Below are 23117 nucleotides of genomic sequence, written 5' to 3' on the forward strand. Positions count from 1 at the left end.
GAAATTCCAAAGCGCAGAACTGCTGAAATTGCACATTCTCTTTGGTGGCAAATAGATCTACCCAAGGCTCTCCCCACTGCTGAGAGAGACCTTGCACCACCTCCAAGTGAAGACACTATTCGTGATCGATCATGCACCGGCAGCTGAGTTAGTCTGCCCTGGCGTTCAGGGGACTCGCTAGGTGTTGAACCAACAGAGACATGCCCTGATGTTCCAGCCAATTCCAGAGATGAAGGGCCTCCTTACAGAAGGTCCATGACCCCACCCCACCCTGTTTGTTGCAATACGACATGGCAGTGGTTTTGTCCTTGAACATCTGCACCACTTTTCCTTTGACAGAAGGAATGCCTTCAGTGCAAGACGAATCGCCTGGAGCTCTAGAAGGTTGATGTGGAGCCCGGACTCTGCCCGAGACCAGAGGCCTATGATCTCTGCCTCCCCTATGTGGCCGCCCCACCCCAGAAGTGATGCATTTGTCATCACTGTGAATCCTGGTTGGGGAAGGGAGAGGGATCTGCTGTTGACCCAATCCTGGTTCGTTAGCCACCACTGCAATTGGTGTGCAGTGCCCTCCGATATCTGGACGCAACCGGAAACATTCCACTCATGCTGTGCCCACTGGAACTTCAGGTCCCACTGCAGAGCCCGCATATGCCACCTGGCATGGTCCAACAGCAGGATACAAGAGGCCATGAGGCGCAGCAGCCTCAGGGTCATTCTGACCGAAACCTGGGATACAGGCTGAAAGATCAGAATCGTAGCCCAAATATCTCAGACTGAGATGTGTCCAGAATCACCCCGATGAAAAGGAGCTTCAGAGAGGGAATCAGGTAGGACTTTGGCACGTTGATAGTGAACCCCAGCGAATTCAAGATGTTCACCGTAGTCTGGAGGTGGGAGTCGACAGCCTAGGGCGAACTCGCCTTCAACAATCAGTCGTCGAGATAGGGGAAGACTGGAACCCCTGATCTGCGCAGATGAACTCCGACCACCACCATCACTTTCATGAACACCTGAGGATCGCTGGTTAGGCCAAAGGGGAGCGCGGTAATCTGAAAATGCTTCTGGCCTACAGTGAACCGTAGTTAACGCAGGTGGGCAGGCAGGAGGGGGGGGGAATAGGCGTCCTGCAACTCCAACTCTACCATCCAGTCTCCAGGGTCGAGGGCTGACAGGACCGGAGCCAATATCAACATTTTGAACTTCTCATTCTGGAGGAAGCAGTTGACGTCCATGAGATCCAAGATAGGACGCATGCCTTTGTCCTTCTTGGGTACCAGGAAGTAGTTGGAATAACAATCACAACCTACTTCTGGCACGGAGATTAGCTTGATGGCTCCCTTAACCAAGAGAACCCGCCATTTCCTGACGGAGAAGGGCCAAGTGATCCTCTGACATGCAATGGAAAGCAAGTGGCATGGAGGGAGGGTTAGTAGCAGCTTCTGACTATCTGCAAAGCCCACCTGTTCCACGTGATGTGTGCCAGTGGGGGAGGTGACGGCGAATCCCGCCACCCACTGGCAACTGGTGCCCCTGAAAAGTCAGACTAGGAAGGTTTGGATGCTGCAGCAGAGGGGGCGCTGGTGGACTGGCCGCCCGCTGGCCCAAAGACCCCGAGTCCCACCTTGACGGCCGTGCAAAGGCTAGCCAGCTTACGCATGCCTGTGGCTCTGTGCGGAACGTGGTGGGCACGAAAGCCACGAAAGGGGCGAAAAGCAAACTGCGCGGGGCAAGAGGTGATAGCGAAGCCCAAGGATCTGGCTGTTGCCCTAGAATCCTCAAAGAGCTCGAGCGCATTGTCCACTTTGTCGCCAAACAAGCGACAGCCATCAAAGGGCATGTCCAAAAGAGTCGATTAGACATCACCCGAAAAGCCAGAGGACCGCAGCCAGGCGTAGCATCACAGTGCTACCGACGTTGAAATTGTCCTGCCTACCGAGTCAGCGGTGTCCAGCCCACATTGTATGGCAAACTTCGCTGCATTACCACCCAAAGATGAAGTGGAGAGCTTTGTAAAAGCTCCGAAGTTGGGCAGGGGTCGCCCCAGCTACCATAGAGGAAGGGAAGCTCGGAGCCGACCCAACAGGCTCCATGGGCAGATCCGGGCGACTACCTTCGCAACCTGCGTTGCCTCGGCTGACGGAAGGGGAGCAGCCAAAGAGCGATAGTGCTTCTTCGCCTTCTTCTTGTACTTCTACTTACCCGAATACGAAGACTTCGAAGAGGAGTGATGGTGGCGACTCCGCGACCGGTACCACACCTCCCACTCGAGCGGCGTGGAGCTGACTGCCGTTCTTCGAGAAGCTTTCGGGACCGCTCCCACAAAGACTTTAGGTTCATGTTCTGGCAGTCAGAGCACAACTTTGGGTCGAGGTCGCGCTCCAAACACCAGAGACACAGGAGATGTGGGTCCATGACTGACATCATCTTGTGACAGGGGTCGCAAGGTTTGACGGCAGTCCGTCGATGTGACCTCCCTTGCACCCGGAGTTGAACGACTCGAAAAAAGAAGTCGACAAAAAGTTTTCAAAAACCATAGTCAAAAAAGATTAAGGTCTCCCCGGATACGCGCTGACTGGCGCAGAAAAAGAAAGAACTGACGTCAGCACGCAGGGGCGGCATCTAAGTAGATACTGCAACGTCATTTCGGCGATCACGGCCACAACGACGAACGCGGAGTCGACAGATGCCACCTACCGACGCGCAGGAGTACTGCTGAAGAAAAATTCCATGGATCCAGTCTGACCCCTGGGGGTAATTCTAAGGTAAGGAATCCATAACTAATAGTCTCTTTCAGATGTGTATGAAACGCCTTTCATGTTGATCATTAAGCTGACTGTCTGTTAAATGCCAAAGGTTTATAAATAAATAAATTAAAAAGAATTAACCATGGACTGTTTTGACCTATGATTATAGTTTGATGGGGATGTTCGTTTTATGCTTTCATCTGCTAATTACAGGCATTATATTGGCAATTTTATATTGAACCTTATGTTATTATTTTTGACTTGATGATGAACTTGTTTGTGGTCATCTTATATGTATTTATTGTTATCTGTGATATGTGCTTTTGTGGTGAATGTATCTAGGACCCTAATTAAATATTCCTGATTCATGCCCTTATGTGAATATGATAAATTGTGTCCCTATGAAGGCAGAAGAATCTTACCCATATTAAGTCATAGCCCACGCAGCCCAAATACGGCAAGGCTACTTCCTTAGATTCCTAGAGAGCACAACGAGTTCTTTCGACACACCAAACCTCCAGCAACCAGGGAATTCCCCATGTCTTTGTTTTGATTGGTCATTGAACTCCTGCGAGCACTAAAGGAACAGTCAGTTCTTAGTGACATCTTTTATTGTGTCCAACCTTACGTCAAACACAGCACCTTCCAGGTATAAATATACCAACACTTGCCTTAAGCAACACAGGGTGGTGTGGAGCAGAGCGGCTATCTACTTATCCGAAGCCCAGCTGATGCAAGAGCCGAAGGAAGCCGTCCCTCCCCTTTTTGACACATCGAGAAAGAAGCTGCCTTTTCTCACGCCGAGAAATCCAACTCGGGTCCTGAGAAATGAGATACAAGGCCTCCTTCATTCTATAACCAAGGTACGGAGCTGATTCAACCCTTAGAGAGAATTCTTGATTCAGATTCTTGGCAAAAACCTAACTAAACTTAAAACTGCAACTTACTTACTCCTTCCCACATATTAGGCTTAGGTCAGGTACACCGTGGTAGGCGTAACTTAGAAGCACCAGTTGAGTTTGTTAGTTAATGTTTTATGTATGTAAATATTTTATCCTTTTTAAAGTATCATATGGCTAAGAAACCATATCAATGCTTTTACAGTATTATTTCATAATACTCCTTTTACTGTACACACTTTACTTCATGATAAGTATTGCAATTGTGGCAATTCATTTCTCTTGCATGAGAAAGAAGACTGCTCAATAAAATAACACCTTTTATTGAAAACGCCAGTCTCTCTATTTCTCTGCACTCTGGTGAAAACTAAGCATGCACGATTGACTGAGTGAAATAGCTGTCTATTGTTTTCACACGACTCTGGAGATATACTCCTTATTCTGGGGGAGTAAAGTTGTCATGTTGTATGGTTGTCAGAAGCTAATCCCTTCTTGTCTAAATCAGGGAAGTGAACTCCTCCCTATTCATTCGAGAAAGTTTCTAGTGACCTCTGAGCTAGCTGGCAGAACTAATTAAGTCTAACAGTCAGTAGAGACCTAGATGACCTCAGTCCTACGTCTACACTGCTGTTTATGTTATTCCAATGCGCAGAGCCTATTGGGAATATAGGAACTACACTACAATTTTATGGCATTTTAGCAGATATAAAGCTATTACCACTACTGCCCCATACTCCGATCCCCTGAGGATCCCGCCAGCCATTTTGTATCACTCACCGCGAGAGGGAAGACGGTCTGCTGGGGCATCATTAACATCATTCGGAGCATTGGAGTCCAGACGGGGAGCCCGGGAGGCTGGGGATCCTGTCCATATCCTCTTTAAGACCTTTTGGACGAAATATATTTATTCGAGTGCGTCTTGTGTATTGCGCCTGACTCCAAAATGGCACCGGCACTCGATCGTCGGGAGGGGCCAAAACAACTCCCAAGGGTGTTCCCCCCGTTTCCAGCTACAGAGTAAAGGCTGCAAAACCGAGCTGGATCCGCAACTACTGTTCTGACTTTGAGGGACAACCTAATTAGCACTCTGATCAAGGGAGATTGACACCAGAGACGCCCCGCCCGACCTGCCAATGGTGGCTGTCTCTCCCACTGGCGGTTATTTCTTGATATCACACAACCCCTTTGAAGACTGGTGGTCCTTGGCTCTATCTTCATGCTGAGGCACTGCTTAGCTTACACCCCCTGCCCTGTGGGTTATAGAGATTTTTGGGGACAGTTGGAATTCGAACTTCAAGAACTCATCCCCCTTTGCCTGACCTCAAGATGGCCACCTCAGTGGGACCCTCCTTGGTGTTCTATTGCGCCTGGACTATAATAATTGGTCATCATCCTGATCCCGTTCAGCCATCAGCCAAGCCTGTTCCTGTCCTCTCACCAGGACATTTACTCTAGGAACCCTCCCTCAACTGTTGAGACCTAGCTATTTTGACTGATGCCCGGTGGAGCAACCCCGATAGCTGTAGGGGAGATGGGCTGTGGATTCCCTCCTCAGAAGTCTCCTACCCAGCCGGTCTTTGGGCAGACTCTCCTTCATATCTCCTGACCTTATCTCCCTCCTCCCCCCTTATACTACCCTCCTAACCCTACCCACTCTACTTATCTCCTGTCCAGTTCTTGGCCTTTGCCCTCACCCACTTGGTTCTGAGTTCCCATCCTGTTTCACATCTGGACATTCTTCTGTGAATTATCCCTCATCTGTTGAGACCTAGCTATCTGACCAATGCCCAATGGAGCTACCTTGAGAGCTACATGGGAGATTGGCTGTGGATTCCCTCCTCGGCCGTAACCTACCCAGTCGGTCGGCAGACTTTCCCTTCGTCTCTCATACCGTCTACCACCTCTTCCTCTCCCTTCTCAGTCCCCCTCTGCCCCATCCGCTCTATTTGTCTCTCCTTCTTGCTCTTTAATGTGTCGCATATATTTGATGTAACATGCAATTGTTATCATTGTTGTGACATTGGTGAACCTTATGTAAAGCGCTCTGATACCTTCGGGAGTAGCCAGCACTATATAAAACTCATTAAATAAATAAATAAATACTGTTAATAGACACAGTGGTAAAGGTCCTGGAGAGGTAATAGGCTGCTGGAATGGGCATATAAAAACAACATCATGAGTGATGTCCAATATGGTTTTAGGTCTGACAGGCCCACCTCTGATCAATGCTTGAATTATCAATAAATACACGGTTGCCCGGTCTGAATCTTTGCACTTAGATATTATGGACCTTATGTCTGTGTTAAACAGGGTTATCCTTGTTAAACTCTGAAACCTTGCTTTCCAAGATTAGGATGGACCCAAATATTGTGGCCCTTTTAGCTGACCTACATTCTGATATCCCTGCCTCAGCATGTTTTTCACAGGGCACTGGGCACACCTGGTCTTTTCCCACTCGTAGCGTTGTTCGCCAGTGGTGCATTTTTACTCCATTCCTGTTCATTTGTATGTGAACAGGCTAGAGTCTGCCCTACTTAAAGTTCAGGTGGACTACCCTATGGTAGGTGCTGGACTTATCCCAGTTTTGTTAAACGCAGATGATGCAGTCCTGATGGCCTGCATGGCTAGGAGGTTGGATTTTCTCTTGGTCATGTTTGTCTCCTTCATGGGGGATCTGGACGTGTCTGTCAACTTTCCAAAATCCTACCTTACGGTCGCCGGTCAGAAGTACACCAGCACTAAGACCTTTAATGTGGCAAATCACACTTTAGGTAAGGTCTCTGCCTTTCCCTAGTTGGGGGTCCTGTTTGATGCAAAGAACAACTGAAGCCATTAATTGAGGGAAAAATATCTAAATTTCTTAAAACTATGGGGCGGTTTTTAAGTTTTGCCCGTAAGCTAGGGTCTTAGTCAGCGAGGGTTTTCCTAAAAATGTATCAAGCCAAATGTGTGTCACAGTAACTGCATGTAAGTGAGGTCTGGGGGTATGCAAACTTGGCTAAGAATCAAATTTCGGAGAGTCAATGTTGCGTCAAGTAGCACAGGTATCTCGCTGCATGCCCGTGTTTTCAGTGCATGCAGAGCATGGTCTTGGTCTTGGTCACCTGATGGGCACAGTGGCCCTTGGCCCTCTCCTGTGCTGGATCAAGGTTTGGACCAGACAGAATCTGAAGCTGAACCGGTTGATTCTTTCTGACTGTCTGGGGATCGAGGGACAGAATATTGAGTACCAGAAATATCGGCGAAAAAATATCGACAGACAGAATATCGACTTTGTATCTACAAACAGGTAAGTACAAAAATATTGAGTAAAAAATATTGTTTACAAAAATATAGTTTGTAAAAATATCGACTTTATTAAAAACAATGTTAAATTAAATTAATATTAAAAATTATTTAGTAAAATATACTTAAAATTACTTAAATTAACTTATAATAATTAAATAATTAATGAAATTTATAAAAAAATGTAACAATCATATTTGTTAAAACGTATATATATAGTAACATAATATAATTAAAAAATATCAAATATTATTACCGTAGGATAGCGGAAGTGTAAAATTACTATTCCCACTCCAGAGAGTGCAACAGTAGGGAAAGCGTTGGATAGCTTAGGGGTAAAAATGACTATTCCCACTCCAGAGAGTGCAACAGTAGGGAAAGCGTTGGATAGCGTAGGGGTAAAAATTACTATTCCCACTCCAGAGAGTGCAAGAGTAAGGAAAGCGTTGGATAGCAGAGGGGTAAAAATTACTATTCCCGCTCCAGAGAGTGCAACAGTAGGGAAAGCGTTGGATAGCGTAGGGGTAAAAATTACTATTCCCACTCCAGTGAGTGCAACAGTAGGGAAAGTAGATACTTCATATATTAAATAAAAATATATATATATTTTAATATCTATACAAAAAATATTTACAAGTAATTACCAATTTAATATAATATAAAAATTTATTAATTACAAATACTAATTTAATTTAATCATTACAATTAGTTATCTATTAATACTAATTAATTAAAAAGTAACAATTAATTAATTAGTAATTAAAAACGTACTTAACAATTAAAATCAAATACCCAAAAATAATTAACATATTTAATTAATTCTAATTAAATTACTTCCCACCCTACTCCCCTATAAACCCACAACCCGCTACAGAAATTAAATTAGTTAAATGAACATAATTATCAATTAATCAATTAAAAAATATTAATTGGCAATTAAAATGTTATTAATTGCAAAATATAAAATTAACAATTAATTATAAACAAATACCAATAAATAAATGTACATATTTAATTAATTCTAATTAAATTACTTCCCACCCTACTCCCCTATAAACCCACAACCCGCTACAGAAATTAAATTAGTTAAATTAACATAATTATCAATTAATCAATTAAAAAATATTAATTGGCAATTAAAATGTTATTAATTACAAAATAAAAATTAATTAACAATTAATTATAAACAAATACCAATAAATAAATTTAGATATTTAATTAATTATAATTAAATTACTTCCCACCCTACTCCCCTATAAACCCACAACCCGCTACAGAATTATATTACGCAAAATTTAAATAACATTAAATTCATTAATTAAATTACATTACAACATAAATAAACACTTTCAACACATAAAATACACTATAAAAAATTCGATTTTATTAAATGTTCGATATTTTAATTAACCTATATTATGTACTTCGATATTTTGACTATCTATATTTAAAAATTCGATATTACATTACTTACCTTCAAAACGATATTTATTATGTCTATATTCTTTCCATTCGATATTCTGTCCAGCCTATATTTTGTACTTGATATTATGTCCATTCGATATTTTCTAGTCAATATTTTGTCTATTTACCACTGTCTGGCCCTTGACCTGGTGCATAAAATCCCTTGGGTAGCATAAGTAAGGGCAGCTTTTGCCTACCTTGGGAGACCGGATATTTTTACAGATCCCCATTCGCTGTCCTCTCGTGAACGGAAATGTGTTAAGAGGTTGTCCTTGCATCAGGCATTGCTGGAAAGAGAACAGTGGGAGTTGCAGAAGCCCTTGGTGTGTGACACATGCTTCTGAAGACTGTTCATGGCATGGAGCCTTATCTAGCCCATGTTCGCCACCAGCGAGATAGGTTTCTTTTAACCGGTTTCAGGCTCAAGTCTCTTAACCATCTCCTAGTCTCCCAAAGTGGTTGGGCTTTGCCTGATTGTAGGCTGCCCTGCAGCTGCAACAATAGGTCTTCACCGGACACCCTATACTTCGCTATGTTTTGCTGCTATTTTAGTAGGCCCTGGAGGCAATTTTTAGTTTCCATGTTGACGTCCTGAATTTTCCTTAAGAACAAAAAAAACAAGTAAGAGAGTGCCACAGAAATAACGCAAATAATGAATTTGATCATTTTTCTTTTGTAATGTAATTTCTGAAGTTTTTGCATAATTTCATGGCATTTGTACCCTGGAAGTCCCTCATTTACCCACATCACAAAATAAGCTCTAGAAGACAACCTTAGCATTTCACTGCCTAACAATAGTATGGGGATACCTTTATCAGAATTCAATTTTTTTGATCCACAGAAACTGAATCTAAAGCCAGTACTCATCTTGTCCCATGTTGGGCAGTCTCTCTTACTTTTATTTTCTTACGTAAGAAAATTCACAATTATGCCTGTTCACCTGCAAACATGGCACCAGAACTTGTGCTGGGGTCGGCCACCCCCAGAGAACCATGCATACATGATTACAAGCTTGTTCTGTTGAACATAGGGAGAGAGAGAACTGATCTGGTGGGACCTGTTCACATTCTACTTACAGCTGAACTCATCCTATGCACTCAGGGGAATGTACACATTTCACATTTTAACAGGCCATCTTCTGTGCCTCATTTTGCACTAGACCCCTCTGTCCTATTGTAACTGTGTTTCGCCACTGCACTTAAGGCTGAGCTCCTTCCAGGCCAAAACAGAGGAGTCCGTCTAGATCCCTCTGACTTCGACACTACAGATTAGGAAAGGAAATCTGTATTGGTTCTCAACGATAAAGCTTTCTTTTTCATCAGAGATGCCTTTAATACAGTGAATGTGCTCTCCTGAAACCTAGATCATCACACAATTCCCAAGCTACATCCCGCACACAAAAAGGGTGGTTTATTATTTAAGAACGTCTTACCGTTTTCATCAAGGGTTTCTTTCCAGATAAGCTCTCTGGTTTGATCTCCTTGGTGTGAATGACCTAAAAATCCACCAACATTATTAAGTGTGAATATAAAAATGACTGGAAAAAAGTAAAGATGCAGCACCTATAGATAGAAAGGTCTATACAATTAGCAGCCAGAGTGGACGATAACAACCATTTTGAATGCAAAGCATTAGTGATCATGTGATGAAATGTATGCAAACCACAAAAGCTTTTTTGCCCTTAGACTGAAAGCAGTTTATGCTCGTCTTGATCCTCTGATTCCATACCTCATCTGAGCTGATGCTGTGTCTGTGAATGGTGACCTCACCACCTGGGTGGGCATACACATGGACTCCATCATCTCCAGCCTTCACTCGAGCAGGGACATTGTGGCAAGCTTCTGGTGCTTCATCATCATCTTCATCTACCCCCTTAACAATGCAGGCAACATCGGAATGCCCAGAGGATGTCAAAGAGATTTTTGGGATGGTCTTTGTTAATAAAGGAGTCTGACAAGGCCTCTGAGTCAAAATAAAATTAAAAACAATTCCAAGGTCAGAAGAACATTAGAAGCACCAAGAAGAAACTACAAACCTCCTGTGTTTTGAAGCAAGCTTCAGAGGCAATCTGTAATCCAAAGGCCCTTAGCCAAGCTAAAATACAAACCTTACTTCAAAGCACTAAGGCTAGTCATATACATCACATATTTTTATATAGCAACAATAGCTTTAAAGATAATCAAGATGTCATATCTGATGGCATCAAAGATTTTCAGGCCCCTATCTCAAAGACCACAATCAAAGGATCTGGCTCACTTCTTGCTGCTCGGCCAACAAATACATATATGTCTAGGGTCTTTGCACTATATAAAAACTGTAAACTCATTTACTCTTATTTATAAGTTTCATTAAATATATATCTGCTCTCTCCTATTACTCCAGGCCTATTAATAGAGCTGTGCAAATGTTGCAGGTATGTGAATTAGTATAATAGTAGCCTCCATCTCAGAGTAAAATCTTATTTTCACACCATTCAGGTAGGAAAAAATGACTTACTTACCCGTACACTGTGATTCCCCAGTATTAATATCTTTCATAGTTTTACATGCTAGAAACTTTTCAGTCATCATGGTGGGATTCCCACTGTAATAATAACAACAACTGCTATACTTGAGAACTGAACGCCATAGACAAGTTTAGTGACATACCCTGAAGGCCACAATACCTCATTTGCAAGCGCAAGCGTTAAAGGGAAAGAATGTAAGAGGTATCAGAGTGGTAAGCCTCATGGGGTGGTGGGAGGGATGTATGTGAATCTATGAAAAATATCAATACTGGGGAAGCACAGTGTACAGATAGTAACTTGTTTTTTCTCCAGTATTGAATCTTTCATACATTCACATACTTGAATAAGACTAGTAACCAGCAGCAAGCAAAAAAGAGGATGTGGGTATGGCAAAACCACAATAAAAAAATAAGCAAGATGTAGGAAGTCAACTAAAAAGAGAAACAACAAACTTGTATATTTCAAACAGAAAACTTTTAATACATTGTAAAATCTGAAATGTAGGAAATAATAAGATTTCTGTACCTAATTGAAAAAAGGCAACATAATACTGTTTGCCCAACCACGGCATCAGCCTTCTATGAAGAATCCAAACAATAACGTTTGGTGAAGGTATGGACAATGACCCATGTTGCCAATTTACAAATACCCGATAACAAAATTCTGGCAAACTGGACTATGGACATGCCACTTTTTTTGAAGAATGCACCGTAACCTTTGCAATGGTCTTCCTGCTTTGTTGTGGCAAAAGGCAATAGCTGCAGAAACCCAATGAGCAAACTTCTCCATAACAAAGTGTAACCTCATATAGGCGAATCTTGAGACCTACACCCAGGTAAGCCCTTAAGTACCCTAAGGAGAGGGTTGGGAAGATTCAGGGGATGCTCCCAGGGCAGGGTCTGGACAGGGGGGAGGTTACTCCCATGGCCTTTGTCCAGTTTCGCGCCAGAAAGGACTGTTTTGAACTGGACTATGCGCAAGGACACCAAATGTGTCCCTCGTGCAGTCTTTCAGGCACTGGCAAGCGCACCCACCCAGCCCTAGTACACTAAATCCTGTTTGGGAGGTGATCACACCTCCCTGAGACAGGATGCCTATTGTTCTGCCCTCCCCGGCTCGAGCTTGGCTCAGCAGCAGGAGGGCATAAATGTGTCTCTGGTCGGCAGCAACCATTTTTTGCTGTCCGTGACCAGAAGGCTGGTACCGGGAACACTGAGAGCCTAATGGACGACAATGAATCATAAATCCCACACCGGTAACGGTGTGGGGGTATGATTCCAACATGTCTGACACCAAACATGATAGGGTTCGTTGCAGCCGTTTCCAAGATGGTCATCGCGCGGTCACGTAATGATCCTCTATATTAGTATGAGGCTGCTTCACTGACAACCCGGAAGAATAGATTCTGTAGGCTGCAGGGATGTTGTGCTCCTGCAGGGGAACCCTCTCACTTAGAACCAAGCACCCTGCCCTCTGGATTGTAAAAGCCGGCTATAGGGGTGACACAGGTTTTAAGTACAGTGACCCTTAGATATAACAAACCTATATGTTTCGTAAGTGGTGTATGCACCAACTTACACAGGCTGAATGGGAGGCCTTATACAGGAGATCATTAGGTTTGGGGGCCTCTCTGGTATTACCATGAACTGGGGGAAATCTATCATCTTCCCACTTACAGCAGTAACTGTTGCATTTCAGTCAGAATTCCCTCTAAAATGGCCTAACTCCCCCGTGAAATACTTGGGAATTTAGATTAGCAGGGACCCTGAGGAACTGTGGTGCTACAACTATGGCATGCTTATGGAGTGTTTTGAGGGTTGGCTTCCCCGCTGAAGGGCGCTTCCTCTTTCGCTAACGGGGCGACCTGCAATCGCAAAGATGGTGGTACTGCCCAAGTTCCTTTATACCTTCGTCAATCGGTTGCATTTAAGAAGCAACTTCTCTTCAATCTGATTTCCCTGGTATGGGAGGGTGGCAAATCGCGGGTCACCTGGTAAACTCTCACACTCCCATTTGGTAGGGGGGGGCTGGGGGCGCCAGATATGGGATTGCATCATTCCTGCCCCCAGGCGCAATTTGCTTTTCACTGGGTTTTTCCTATGCCGTTCCTGGCGCATGCGCCCCCGAGTGCGACCTGGCAGGCCTATGGTGATGTTCCGCTCGCAGGGCCGCTCAGAGGCTGGGACAGATACGGTTGGCAGCACGGTTCGGGCATGGCAGATGCTCCGCCGGCGAGCTGGTTTGGACACCCTGTTTGCGCCCTCAGTGCCGCTAACGGGCCACCCGGAGCTGCCCTTCGTGGGGGAGGGGGGAGTCTGCCAGTGGATGCGCAACTAGCAGGTACAAATGATGGGTCGGGCATCTCCAGATGGGGTATTTATAGGCCGGGACGTCGCTTTGGGAGATGAACATATAGGACTACTGGACAAGATGACCTATTTTCAGCTGTGGGCGGCCATGCACGTGAGGTTAGCCTCATTCCCGGTGGCGCCACCAACGTTTCATGTATTGGAAGCATTTTTATCAAATCCCTCACCCCGTAAACTTATAACACGTCTGTACACCAGTATGCAACAGGACTAGCCTGTGCACGTGCCCCTGGCTCAGGCTGTTCGGGAGGAGTGCTTGGTTGCGCCTTTTGAGGGTCTGTTGGCCTACTGCTGTGCACAATCTAGGGATCTGTCACCCAACTATAGACTTCGATTGGTCCACTTCAAATTTCTCCACAGACTTTATAGAACCACGGTGTGGCTGAGCAGGGCGGAGCGGAGTGCGGAGGCTCGATGTGTGCGATGCAGGGCCCCCAAGGCCTCCTTCATGCACCTCGCAAGGGAGTGCCAGGTGGTTTCAAATTTCTGGGGGCGTGGGTTTGAGGTTTTGGATGAAATGCTGGAGTATAGGGTGGAGCGCACCCTGTTAGTTGCCCTGCTAGGCTATGTTAAACCTTCACCTAAAACCGTTAGACGGCTTGCTGCTATGATGTTGCTGCTGGCGAAGAGACGTGTGTAGATATGCTGGGGTCGTAGGCGCAGGCTGTGGAGGGATGACTGCTGGTGGACGGAGCGTTCTGCCACACGCAATTGTTTGAGTTCTGGGATTTTGATGCCCACGCAAGCGTGGCCCCTGGATATATGGGAACCCCGGCGAAAGTTTTTGCAAGAGCAGCATAGTGATAAAGTCCAAGCCACGGCCGTGGAGGGGTAGACGAGAATGAGATGAGATGGGCGTCCAATGTTATGTTATGTTATCGGTATTTGTTATGCGCACAGCTGCTCCAGCGAAGGAGCGTCCTGGCGCAGTGACAAGGTAGGACATAACATAACAGAAGCTGAACAGGGAAGGCCATTAAGAAGACTGACTAAAACTAGAAAGTTTTAATAGCTTTCCGGAAAAGCATAAGGTCCTCCAGCAGGCGGATTTCAACCGAAAGGGAGTTCCAGATGATTGCAGCTTTGACACTAAAAGAGCGTCCTCCCGCACGGCAGAGCCTGAATCTAGGGACCACAGCGAGAGCCTGGCCTTGAGAGCGAAGGGTGCGTGTGGGTACGTAAAAGGACAGGAAGCTAGACATAATTTGGGGGCCTATACCTTTCAGAATTTTGAAGGTCAGACAAAGGGCCTTGAAATGGATTTGCTTCCTCACTTGAAGCCAGTGCAAGGAGCGAAGGACACTCGACACAGGACAAAATCTGGGCAGGCCGACAATCGCTCTAGCCGCGGCATTTTGTACCCGTTGTAGACGGGTGATTTCTGCCAAGTTAGCCCCCACCAGGAGAGAGCTGGCGTAATCCAGGCGAGAGATGACAGTGGCCTGGATTACCAGCAGCCTAGTTGGGGCATTAAAAATTTTTAGGACAGGTCTTAAACCCCTAAGGAGGCCAAAACAGCAAGCTGCTGTTTTCTTGGTGTGGCCAACGAAGGTAAGACCGGCATCCAACCAGACTCCCAGGTTTTTCAGTTCCGACACCGGGGTCGGAGTTGGTCCCAGCTCTGACGGCCACCATTGGTCACCCCATAATTCCACTCTCTTTCCGACAATCATAACTTCTGTCTTGGTGGCATTGAGCTGGAGACAGTTCCCCGTCAACCAGCTGGCCACCGCCTTCAGTCCATTCTGAAACCTGGGGGCATCTTGTTCCGCATCCCCGCTGAGGGTAACCACTAGCTGTGTGTCGTCGGCATATGAGACCAAGGTCAGGCCCCACTGCCTAGCGACCTCAGCCAGCGGTCTCACGTACAGATTGAATAACGTGGGACTCAGCGAGGATCCCTGCGGAACCCCCATGGCCAGCGGCAGAAAGTTGGACTTGAAGGGAGGGATGGCCACACAGAAGGAACGATTGTCAAGAAAGGAGCGGAACCACCGCAATGGGGAGGGGTTCCCCTTCACCACCTGCGTCCCAACAGCTTTCTCGGTTTCTTTTTCGGTATGGCCAGAAAGGTCTCCCCCCTATTGCCTCCCTTCCCACCCCCCCTTGTTCCTCCTCTTTACTGGTCGCTCAGTTGTATCCTTTCTGTTAAATAGCGACTGAACTGGCGGCAACATGTCTGCTGTGTGACAGCTTCTACAGCCACTCAGCCCAGACGTGGATTGTAGGTTGGGTTTTCAGGGGGCATCTCTAAGATGCCCTCTGGTGCATTTTACATTAAATCCCACACTGGCATCAGTGCGGGTTTAATGTGCTGAGAAGTTTGGTACCAAACTTGCCAGTCTTCAGCTTCCCCGCTCTCCTGGGCCTGCAACAATGCACATCCTGGGCGAGGTGCTAGGTCTCCGGCACCAGGACGGGCAGGGGGAAGCTTCAAAAGCATGCCGCTTCTGTGAGCTACTCCAGACCATTTGCTGTACCCAGCAACTGGCCCCCACCAGTCCTGACCCCTACTCTGGCGGGAAGACTGGCTGGAAAAACTACGTCAGGAAGGGGAGGGTGCCAGCCTGTGCCAACCCCAGCCCTCAGGTGGGGGAGACGAGGTGAAGCAGGACCCCGGGCCGCTGCCATCTTGAATTTGGGGAGCCCTGCCCAATCACATCTAGGCTCCTGCCCCCCTCCCACAGGAGAGGGGCAGGCTAAGGGGTGTACCCACCCCAGGACAGGGACCTTTTGGTCCCTACCCTTGCCCTACCTGTATCGCCCCTAAATTCAGTATTTAGGGGCTCCCTGAACCTTCCTTTCTCAGATCCCAATAAGAAAAGAAGAAAGAAGACCAAGAGGAAGAAGACCCGCCGCGCAGCTGATAACAGGACAAAAACAACTGACTTGGCCCCAGCCCTACCGGCCTGTCGACCCTGGAACCTGCTCCTGCATAATTCCCAGCGACTCCTGCGGACAGCAACCTTGGGACACCCAGAGGATCTGCCTGCCTTGACCCTCTTAAAGACAGAGACTCCCATCAGCAGAGGCTCTGCTGCAACAACCCCCCTGGTGCCAGCCAGGAAGCTCGGGACAAGCCCACTCTGCACCCGCCGAGCCCGGCCCGTGCCCGATTGATCCAAGACCACGAGGACGTCCCCCCGGCGACTGGGAACGAAGTCCAGTGCCCAAAGACCCTCCTCGACGAACCAGACAACGCCTGCGGACTCAGAACCAGGGCCACCCCAACCGCGACCAGCTGAGGGTAAGCTTTTCCGACACCCAAAGACCCCCCTGCACCCGGCGCCCTACAGCCCCCTGTGCCTCCCTTTGGGGTACCTACCTGTGCTCCAAGATCCCACCTTACCTCTCGAAGTGCTGGTCGCCCCTGGAGAGTATCCGCCCCCGAGCCTGCAGCCTTTGTTCCCTTTTTACCTTTCCCATTGGATAACATAGAGCACCCGACGGCTCAAAAGCACCCTGCACCCAGCCGCCCGAGTACCGCTGGCTGTGCCACCTACACCCTATCCTGCTTCCCCCTTTGCCCTGAGCAAGTGACCAGGAGCCCAGCTCCCACAGCCGCGTGGCCTGCTAGCCAGCAGCCACCAACCGGAGGCCCCCTGTCCCTCATTGGATAACATTGGGCATAACTACCTCTGCATCCGGCCGCCCCTGCGCCGCTGAGGGTGAACCAACTGTACCTACCTGACCCTGGGAGACCCCTGAGTCTATGCCCAGAACCACAACTTCACCAGTCAAGTACTCACCTGGAAACCAGTAACTCACTTACCTGCCATTGGATAACATTGACTGGTTTGACCCGAAAAATCTTCTAAGTGTCAAGTTTTGGAAACTTAAAATATTCATATAAAATCAACCAAATTCCAAAGTACTCACTTGTGATCAGGAGAGAAGCTAGTACTGTACCTTGTAGCCCAGTACTGAACCGCAAAAGTAATCCTTATCGGGTTTACTAGTAACCTGAACTTTCTCCATAGAAATCCATTGTCTGCTTTTCTATGAAATTTCTTCTAAGTGCCCACTTTTGAAAACTTGAAATATTCTTTAAAAATCATATGAAATACTGAAAAAAATTACTGACCTGTTTTAAGTTGAGACCCCAGTGCTGGACGCAGGAGCCCAGTGCTGGATTACCAAAGTAACAAGATCGTACTTTACCTGCAACCTGAATTTTCTCCCATTGGATAACATTGCCAGATTGCTGTTGAAAAGTTTTTAAGTGTGAACTTTTAAAATAGCTTTATATTCCTGAAAAATCACTGCAATACCTAAAACGTTTTTACTAAACTGTTTTCAGCTTAGACCCCGGGACTGAATATAGGAGCCAGTCCTGGAACTACCAAAGTAATCTACAAAGTAATCAACTGTGTTTATATAAGAAAATCCATTGAGCTCAATGCTAAATTGTGTGTAGAATGGTGTTACCTACTGCAACCCCTGTACCTATTGTTTACTAAGTTTATTGCCTTTCTGAATAGTACACATCTGAGACCTCTCATATTGAGAACAGTATATTTTGATACCTGTTGGTTCTAGAAATAAAACAACTATATCTTTGATATAAAAACAATTGGCCTGGAGTTCAGTCTTTGAGTGTGTGAAACCTTATGCTGACTGAGTGTGTACAACAAATGCTTTACACTGTCCTCTGGTGCTGCCTTACTGCTCGACCAAGCTACCACTTTAGAGAGCAAGGTCACGCCTGGCTTTAACCTCTGTTATACCTCTGGGGTTTGTAGACTCTATACTTGGCTATACTTGGCTACCAGTATATATAGAGCCACTTTCTCACATTGGTGGATCAGTGGTGGGATACAAACTTGCATTTGTTGGACTACTTGGTTAACATCTGAACACACGACAGAACTCATAAAATCCTTTAGAATTCTGAAATGGATTTTTCCAAAATACTAAAAGTCTAGTAGGGTCTTGCTTAAGTCCCATTAGAAATTTTGAAAAATATCACTATAGTTAGGGTAGAGGGTTAGAACTGTCAGGTTAGAATGTCTCAACAGAACCCAGCTATTAGTGAAGATAACATGGACCTGTTTGAGGAGCTTGACCTCACACCTTACTTGCACTTGAATTTCAAGGAGTTGAGGTCCCTATGTAAACTTAAAAATATAGTCATGGGCCTGCATCCAACCAAACAAGGGATCCAGGAGCTCCTGGCTGAGTATGCAAAAGGCCACCCCTCTGAACAGGGTGACACCAGGTCAGAGGTAGAAGAGGAGGAGGAGGATAATACCAATCCCCCCCCATCTCTAGGGAAGTAAGGGTCTCTACACCCTTAACTCCACGAGTCAGCTTCTGGGAGCCTAGGTACCACACAGGTGGACTACGCCCCAGATAACACATTGGGGAGAGCCCCAATGAAGAGGACAACTTTCTAGCAAAGTTGGCCAAGAGATTAGACCTAGAGTCCAGACTCCTGGCTCTAGAAAAAGAAAGGAAAGAGATGGGCTTAGCCCCCATCTCTGGTGGCAGCAATGCCAATAATAAGGATAAAATGCAATCTTATGATCCTAAAATCCCCAAAGGGATTGTCCCTAAATTTGAGGAAGGTGATGATATCACCAAGTGGTTCACAGCCTTTGGGAGGGCTTGTGATATCAGAAGTCTAAAGAAACCTCTCTGGGAGGCAATCCTGTGGAAACTGTTCTCTGGTAACTGCAGAGACAGGCTTCTGACCCTCTCTGGGCCAGATGCAGGGTCTTATGACCTCATGAAGAAAACTCTGATTGAGGGATTTGGACTCACTACTGAGGAGTACAGAATTAGGTTCAGGGGGGCTCACAAAACCCAGACCCAATCCTAGATAGATTTTGTGGACTACTCAATAAAGACAGTGGGTGGTTGGTTATTTGGACACAATGTGCATGATTTTACTGGACTTTATAATTTGTTTATGAAGGAATACATTTTGAGTAATTGCACAAATGAAAAGTTGCATCGGCATTTGGTAGACCTAGGTCTAATTTCTCCCCAGTAATTGGGAAAGAAGGCAGACCATTGGGTCAAGACTAGGGTGACCAGGACAGCCACTGGGGGTGACCAAAAGAAGGTGGTTACAAAACCTCTCCAGGGGAAAGGTGGTGAGAATCCCCACAAAGTCTGAGTCTTCCAAAGGGCCCCGAAAACCTGTACAGGTGGGTGGGTCCCAAACTACTCCCTATGTGCCTCACCCCTATAGGGGGAAGACCTTTGATCCTAACAAGGCCTATTGTAACAACTGTAAAAAGTTGGGACATTTAACTGTAGACAAAAACTGCCCCTACAATAAAGCCCCTAAGGCACCCAATACAGCTACTCCAGGAACAGTGAATCTACAGATGGGATCAGAGGAGTGCCCAGAGCAAATCTGGGAATACACTCAAGCTCCTTGGGGGAAATGGAGTTTGCCACTGTAGCTGGTTGGCCACCCAACTGTAAAAAGTATTTGCAATACCCCTCCATTAATGGAACTAGAGTAGAAGCCCTGGGGAATACAGGTGCCAGCATCACAATGGTGTCTGCTTGGAAATGACCTGGAAACCTCAGCCTGGGCTGAGGTCGAGCAAATAACCCATGCAGCCATGCTGGGTATCCCTAGACTGGTGTGTGTGCAAACCAGAGCACGGAGCAAAAAGAAGGGTGACCAAGTAGGTTTGGAGCCTGAAAGTATGGCCCAACCAACCAAGAGAAAAAGCAAGAAGACTGGGGGACCAGCTTCTACACAGCAAGCCTCTCAGGACCCCTCTCCTCAGGTAGAGGACTTGGAAACCCTAGAGGGAACTGAGCCCATGGAGCTTGAGCCTTACCAGGTCGGACTCCTGGGCTCAGGGGGACCCACTAGGGAAGAGCTGTGCCAGGGTCAGCGAGACTGCCCCACTCTTGAAAGCCTGAGGCAGCAAGCTGTTTCAGAAGCACAGGGAGATGACAGTGGTACCCACAGAGCTTATTGGGAAGAGGGATTACTGTATGCTGAGGCAAGAAACCCCAATCCTGGAGCTACCAGGAGGGTGGTAGTACCACAGAAGTACAGGGAGTTCCTCCTAACTTTAGCTCATGACATCCCCCAAGCTGAGCATCTGGGACAGAACAAAACTTGGGAAAAGCTAGTTGGCCACTTCTACTGGCCCCAGATGAACCAAAAGGTGAAGGACTTTGTGAGCTCCTGTGTTACCTGCCAGGCCAATGGCAAGACAGGTGGCAAACCAAAGTCCCCCCTAATACCACTACCAGTGGTGGGGGTACCCTTTGAAAGGGTAGGTGTGGACATTGTGGGTCCACTTGAACCTCCCACAGCCTCAGGGAACAAATTCATTCTGGTAGTAGTGGATCGTGCTACTAGGTACCCTGAAGCAATTCCCCTTAGGGTTACTACAGCTCCTGCAGTAGCCAAGGCCCTCCTGGGTGACTTCACCACGGTAGAGTTCCCTAAGGAGATGGTTTCAGACAGAGGTTCCAACTTCATGTTTGCTTACCTGAAGCACATGTCGAAGGAGTGTGGTGTGCAATACAAGTTTACTACCACCCACAAACCAATGGCCTTGTTGAGAGTTTCAACAAGACATTGAAAGGTATGATCATGGGACTCCCTGAAAAACTCAAAAGGAGATGGGATGTCCTGTTGCCATGCCTGCTTTTCGCTTATATGGAAGTGCCACAGAAAGGAGTGGGGTTTTCACACTTTGAACTTCTGTTTAGTCATCCTGTAAGGGGACCACTTTGTCTGGTGAAAGAGGGTTGGGAGAAGCCTCTCCAGGAACCCAAGCAAGACATTGTGGACTATGTGCTCGGCCTAAGGTCCAGAATGTCTGAGTACATGGACAAGGCATCCAAGAATCTTGAGGCCAGCCAGGAGCTGCAGAAGCACTGGTATGACCAAAAAGCTGCCATGATTGAATTTCAACCTGGACAACAGGTGTGGGTTTTGGAGCCAGTGGCACCAAGGGCTCTCCAAGACAGATGGAGTTGCCCTTACCCTATCCTGGAGAAAAAGAGTGAGGTCACTTACTAAGTGGACCTAGGCACCAGCAGGACACCCAAAAGGGTTATCCATGTGAACCGCCTTAAACTCTACAATGACAGGGCTGAATTCACCATGCTGATGGTGACTGATGAGGAACAGGAAGCAGAGAGTGAACCTCTCCCTGATCTCCTCTCTTCCAGCCCAAAAGATGGGTCAGTGGATTGAGTGGTCTTTTCAGACACTCTCTCTCCCCAACAGCAGACAGACTGCATGCAAGTCTTGCAACAGTTTGCTAGCATCTTTTCCTTGACCCCTGTTCTGACCAGCTGGTGTACCCATGATGTGCACACTGGTGGCAGTAAACCTGTCAAAAACAAAATCAATCGACAATCAGACCAAGTCAAGGAAAGCATCAAAGCTGAAGTCAGCAAGATGCTGGAGCTAGGGGTGATTGAACCCTCTAAGAGCCCCTGGGCTAGCCCAGTGGTTCTGGTCCCCAAACCTCATCAACAGGGTGGAAAGAGAGAGATGAGGTTATGTATGGACTATAGAGGGCTCAACTCTGTCACCAAGACAGATGCTCACCCCATTCCAAGAGCAGAAGAGTTGATAGACATGCTAGGGGCAGCCAAATACCTCAGTATCTTTGACTTAACTGCAGGGTACTGGCAGATTGGCATGGCCCCAGGAGCCAAAGAGAAAACAGCATTCTCCACCCCTGATGGGCACTATCAGTTTACAGTAATGCCTTGTGGGTTAAAGAATGCCCCTGCCACCTTCCAGAGGTTGGTGAACCAAGTCCTGACTGGATTGGAGTCCTTTAGTGCAGCTTATCTTGATGATATTGCTGTCTTTAGCTCCACCTGGCAGGATCACCTGATCCACCTTGGGAAGGTTCTACAAGCCCTGCAATCTGCAGGACTGACTATCAAGGCATCCAAATGCCAGATAGGGCAGGGCACTGTCGTGTACTTGGGCCACCTTGTTGGTGGAGGCCAGGTCCAACCTTTACAGCCCAAGTTCCAGATTATCCTTGACTGGGCAGCTCCAACCACCCATACCCAAGTCAGGGCATTCCTTGGCTTGACTGGATACTACAGGAAGTTTGTGAAGGGCTATGGGTCCGTTTTGACTCCCCTCACAGAACTCACATCCAATAAAATGCCCAAGAAAGTAAACTGGACTGTTAGCTGCCAAAAGGCTTTTGACACCCTGAAAGAAGCAATGTGCTCAGCACCCATTCTAAAAGCACCAGACTACTCCAAGCAGTTCATAGTGCAGACTGATGCCTCAGAGCTGGGCATAGGAGCCGTCCTCTCCCAGATCAATGAGGAAGGCCAAGACCAACCTGTTGCTTTTATAAGCAGGAGGCTACTCCCCAGAGAACAGCATTGGAGTGCCATTGAGAGGGAGGCCTTTGCTGTGGTATGGTCCCTGAAGAAGTTGAGGCCCTACTTGTTTGGAACTCTCTTCCTGGTTCAAACTGACCACAGGCCTCTCAGATGGCTAATGCAGATGAAAGGGGAAAATCCAAAACTGTTGAGATGGAGGGGCGTGGCTTGGACGGCAAGCATGGCGGACGCAGCCTAGTTTAGCTACGTCCCCGCCAGCCGTTTATCCGTCTAGATATCCTGTTTCTCCCCATCGGACAGCGGCCCCGAGAATAGCGCTCGGTGCAGAGGGTCGGCGAGCTCTCATCGGCGCCCTTTGTGCTGGTTTGGCGCTGCAGGGGCCGAGTGAGGGCGGACGGACGCAGTGCGGCCTAGGTGGCCTCCAGAAGCCGGGGAGCTCGATTTTGGCGACCCCGGGAAACACCACACGGAGGTGGCCGGGGCCCGTCCGGAAGGCGGCGGACCGGTGGCTGCGGAGGGTCGTGCCTGGCCCTGTACA

General features: G+C 47.0%; 1 protein-coding gene across 1 annotated transcript in view; it reads right to left on the bottom strand.

Moving 5' to 3' along the window:
* The window catches only part of WDR90 (WD repeat domain 90), a 1374469-nt gene that overhangs the window by 1158507 nt on the left and 192845 nt on the right, over positions 1-23117 (bottom strand). The window contains exons 9-10 of the mRNA XM_086941318.1: positions 10124-10357; positions 9828-9890 (exon numbers count right to left, since the gene is read on the bottom strand). Of these exons, the coding sequence (XP_086797444.1) occupies positions 9828-9890; positions 10124-10357 (297 nt within the window). The remainder of the gene's footprint in view (positions 1-9827; positions 9891-10123; positions 10358-23117) is intronic.

This window comes from Lissotriton vulgaris, chromosome 10, assembly GCF_964263255.1.
Source record: "Lissotriton vulgaris chromosome 10, aLisVul1.2, whole genome shotgun sequence".
In the NCBI taxonomy this organism is placed as follows: Eukaryota; Metazoa; Chordata; class Amphibia; order Caudata; family Salamandridae; genus Lissotriton; species Lissotriton vulgaris.